General features: G+C 38.8%; 1 protein-coding gene across 6 annotated transcripts in view; it reads right to left on the bottom strand.

The window, feature by feature from the left end:
- The window catches only part of cacna1ia (calcium voltage-gated channel subunit alpha1 Ia), a 211827-nt gene that overhangs the window by 34316 nt on the left and 174459 nt on the right, over positions 1 to 3052 (bottom strand). For all 6 annotated transcript variants that reach the window (XM_014020904.1, XM_014020905.1, XM_014020906.1 and 3 more), the window contains exons 29-30: positions 1574 to 1707; positions 1266 to 1336 (exon numbers count right to left, since the gene is read on the bottom strand). In XM_014020904.1, the coding sequence (XP_013876358.1) occupies positions 1266 to 1336; positions 1574 to 1707 (205 nt within the window). The remainder of the gene's footprint in view (positions 1 to 1265; positions 1337 to 1573; positions 1708 to 3052) is intronic.

Below are 3052 nucleotides of genomic sequence, written 5' to 3'. Positions count from 1 at the left end.
AGCTCATTTACACACTTTTCCTGAAGATAGAAGAGTTTGTTGAATCTGACGTGACATGTTCGTACAAACCCTTTGTACGAACAAAAGTAAGAGAAATTTAGGATAWGAATACGAACATATTCTTGCATGAGGCCCAATGATTTTGGGAGAATATTTAGTTGTCCTTCCTTATATTTTTGATTTTTGTGTCAACACGACCAGCAGCTTGTGAAGGCATGGATATTTCAGTCATTTCCTTTTTTTTTTTTACACCAAATGGAGAAGAAAACTGTCCAGAATAGTTCAGTCATGTGAATGAAGCAAATCCAAGTAATCTGACAACTATCAGGTTTATCAGTGTAATTCATCTTACTGGATATAAATGTTAGAATAATCCAGACTGATCATTTAAGTATTTTAAAAATCTTAAAAGAAGAATGTTGGATTTTGTGAAGAACAGAAATACAAACAAAACACTTTTAATTATTCTAATTTGCTGAGAAGAGTTTTTTTAAAATTGTTTCATAAGGAAATTTCTGGGTTTAAGAAGAATAAGCCTTTTACATTAAAATTTTAAATTATTTCTTTTAAAACATTGCTTTTACAAAAAATGTCTTTTAGAAACAAAACAAAAATAAAACACAAACGTCCCACTCTCCCGTTCAGGTCTGTTGCCCATACAAGCTCCTTTGGCACACTGCTGAAACTCCTAATCTTGGATTGCTGTGAAACGACTCTGTCAGAAATCCCAGCCAGTAAAGTGACAGATAATCCCTGTGATTTTTCGGCCTCTTTGTCAGTTAGTTTGCTTTACTTCACAGCGCCCACTGCGGAAGATTACAAGAGATTTCACATCTAAAGTGTTTTTTTTTTCAGTCAAATACAAAAGTGCTCTTAATATTTTTCATGCAAAGTGATCTCAAACTAGTCTTTTTTAGTAATGCAGCTGAACTTTAACTGCACTGGAATAGAAGGGAACGGCCCAGAAACACAGACTCTGAGGACAGTTCACCKCTAAATGACCTACTGCCTGGCTTAGGAACCACTTCTCACACACTATGGTCTCAGTGGGAGTCTGGGTGCTGAAAGTGAAAACAAGACTAATTGTATGTCTGCGTATGAGGCAATGCATGTGCATATGGGTTTCTATTAGTGTCGCCTAAAGGCTGAGAAAAAGAGAGAAGTGGGGCAAACATTCCTAGACTGTTGACTGAGACTGATAACCGACTCCCTCTCGGGGAACGGGATGTGTGCGAGAAGAGCATGAGGTGGTGAAAGAGTCGTACCTGAGGCAGGGCTTGAACCACCGTATCCAACAAGGCTCTCATTCCCGTTGCCATCTTCAGCAGCTTCAGCACTTAGTTTGCATGTCAGACCAACGAGAACGAGATTAGAGGCATTTTATGGGAAAACTCATCATGTTTCTACAAACAGCAGGCTGGAGAAGTTAGATTAAGATAACACTTTGGGCTATTCAGCCAACTGACTCGCCAAAACCATCTAGATTTTAACACAGTAACACAATCAGATCAATATTCTGTTTACAGGAAATGTGGTGTGAAAAGGGGTTTCAAAGCGTGTGTGGCCTCGGTACCTCGGGCTATTCTCAGCACCCTCATGATCCTGATGATAGTGGGGTTGATGGGCAGGGCGGCACTGATCTCAATCTCCTCTAGAGTGATGCCCATCAATGACAGGAGCACGATGGCCAGGTCCAGTTGGTTCCACCTTCAACAAGCCCATATAAACAGAACTTGGTTTTAGCAGAGCCTTAGATTACATACAAGACAGCTGCAGATGACCAACCCAAATCTGGCAAATTTGTAAAGTACCATACTTTACAAAAAGGAAATGCCCATGACTCCACTAGAGAGGCTACAGATATCCACTGCTGCTATTTGCATTAGCACAAAAAAAGTTGGGGAATGAAACTATTTTCTTCATATCATTTGTGAAACTCAATGAAATGTGTGAGCTTTGTGTCATTTTTAAATGGCAGGCATCTGCTGTGGTCCTGACTTAACTCATATTAAATTTAGCTCTTGATTCCAATTAGAACTAAGCCGCATTTTTTTCTAACTGAGGTAATTTAAAAGCTATCAAGATTTCAGCTGCTCATTACCATTCTACAGAACCTCACTTCAATAGATCTGTACTGTCACTTTGATAAGCCATAAAGGTTTATGCAAAAAAGGAAGTAAGATTAATTTCTAACATACAATAAAGCATACATGCTGCAACATTAATTATATTTACAGTAACATTTCCCAAAAACTGTTAATTGCAGTTTGACACCTTTAAATATTTTAATTTTTTATTTTATTGTTTTTTTTCTCCAGCCAAGGGGCAACATGCCCCCAGAGTCCCAAGCCCCCCAAGTCCACCCTAAACCCACCCCGGAGCAGTCAGGCCACCAGGCTAGTAACCCATGGTTTATTTATTTATTTATTTATTGAACTTTTACTTTATTATAAAAAAGTGGGAGTCTTTAATCACTGACTGTCCATTCCTAACTAAGATAATCTGCTTAAAAGAGATAAGTCACTACATAATATTATTGTTACCAGCAAGGGGCAAATACAAATTTTACATTTTGAATTTGAGACTAAAATTGATCTAAATACACTGTTAAATTTAATGGGAAAAAGGGAGGAGGGGTTCTCTGCAATACATGTTGTCCTGTGGACGGAGGCCCGATTCAAYCAAGCTACTCCCCGCTGCCTTCAGCTTCTTCAAACCCCAACATCAATCTGACCAATCACGTCTCTTGGGCCGTCTCCGCCCACATCAACACCTCCGCCAATCACGAGTAGGGTAGTCTCTGCCCACATTAAGACCTCCGCCAATCACGATTTGGGCCGTCTCCGCCCACAGGACAACATGTACKGCAGAAACCCCTACTTGGAAAAAGGCAGAACCAAAATGCAGATACTGTATTGTATTTTATTTAACATCTCATCGCAACAAATGTTTCTTCAGCTAAGTTGTTTAACTTACATTTTTTGGTCTGTGATAAAATTCCAAACTCTGTCATTAAAAAAGAAAAAAAATCTGCCGTAAAATAAAAATAAAA

The sequence above is a fragment of the Austrofundulus limnaeus genome, unplaced genomic scaffold, assembly GCF_001266775.1.
Source record: "Austrofundulus limnaeus strain Quisiro unplaced genomic scaffold, Austrofundulus_limnaeus-1.0 Scaffold271, whole genome shotgun sequence".
NCBI lineage: Eukaryota > Metazoa > Chordata > Actinopteri > Cyprinodontiformes > Rivulidae > Austrofundulus > Austrofundulus limnaeus.
Note: the sequence above shows the minus strand (reverse complement) of the source record. Positions and strands in the feature narration are given on the sequence as shown.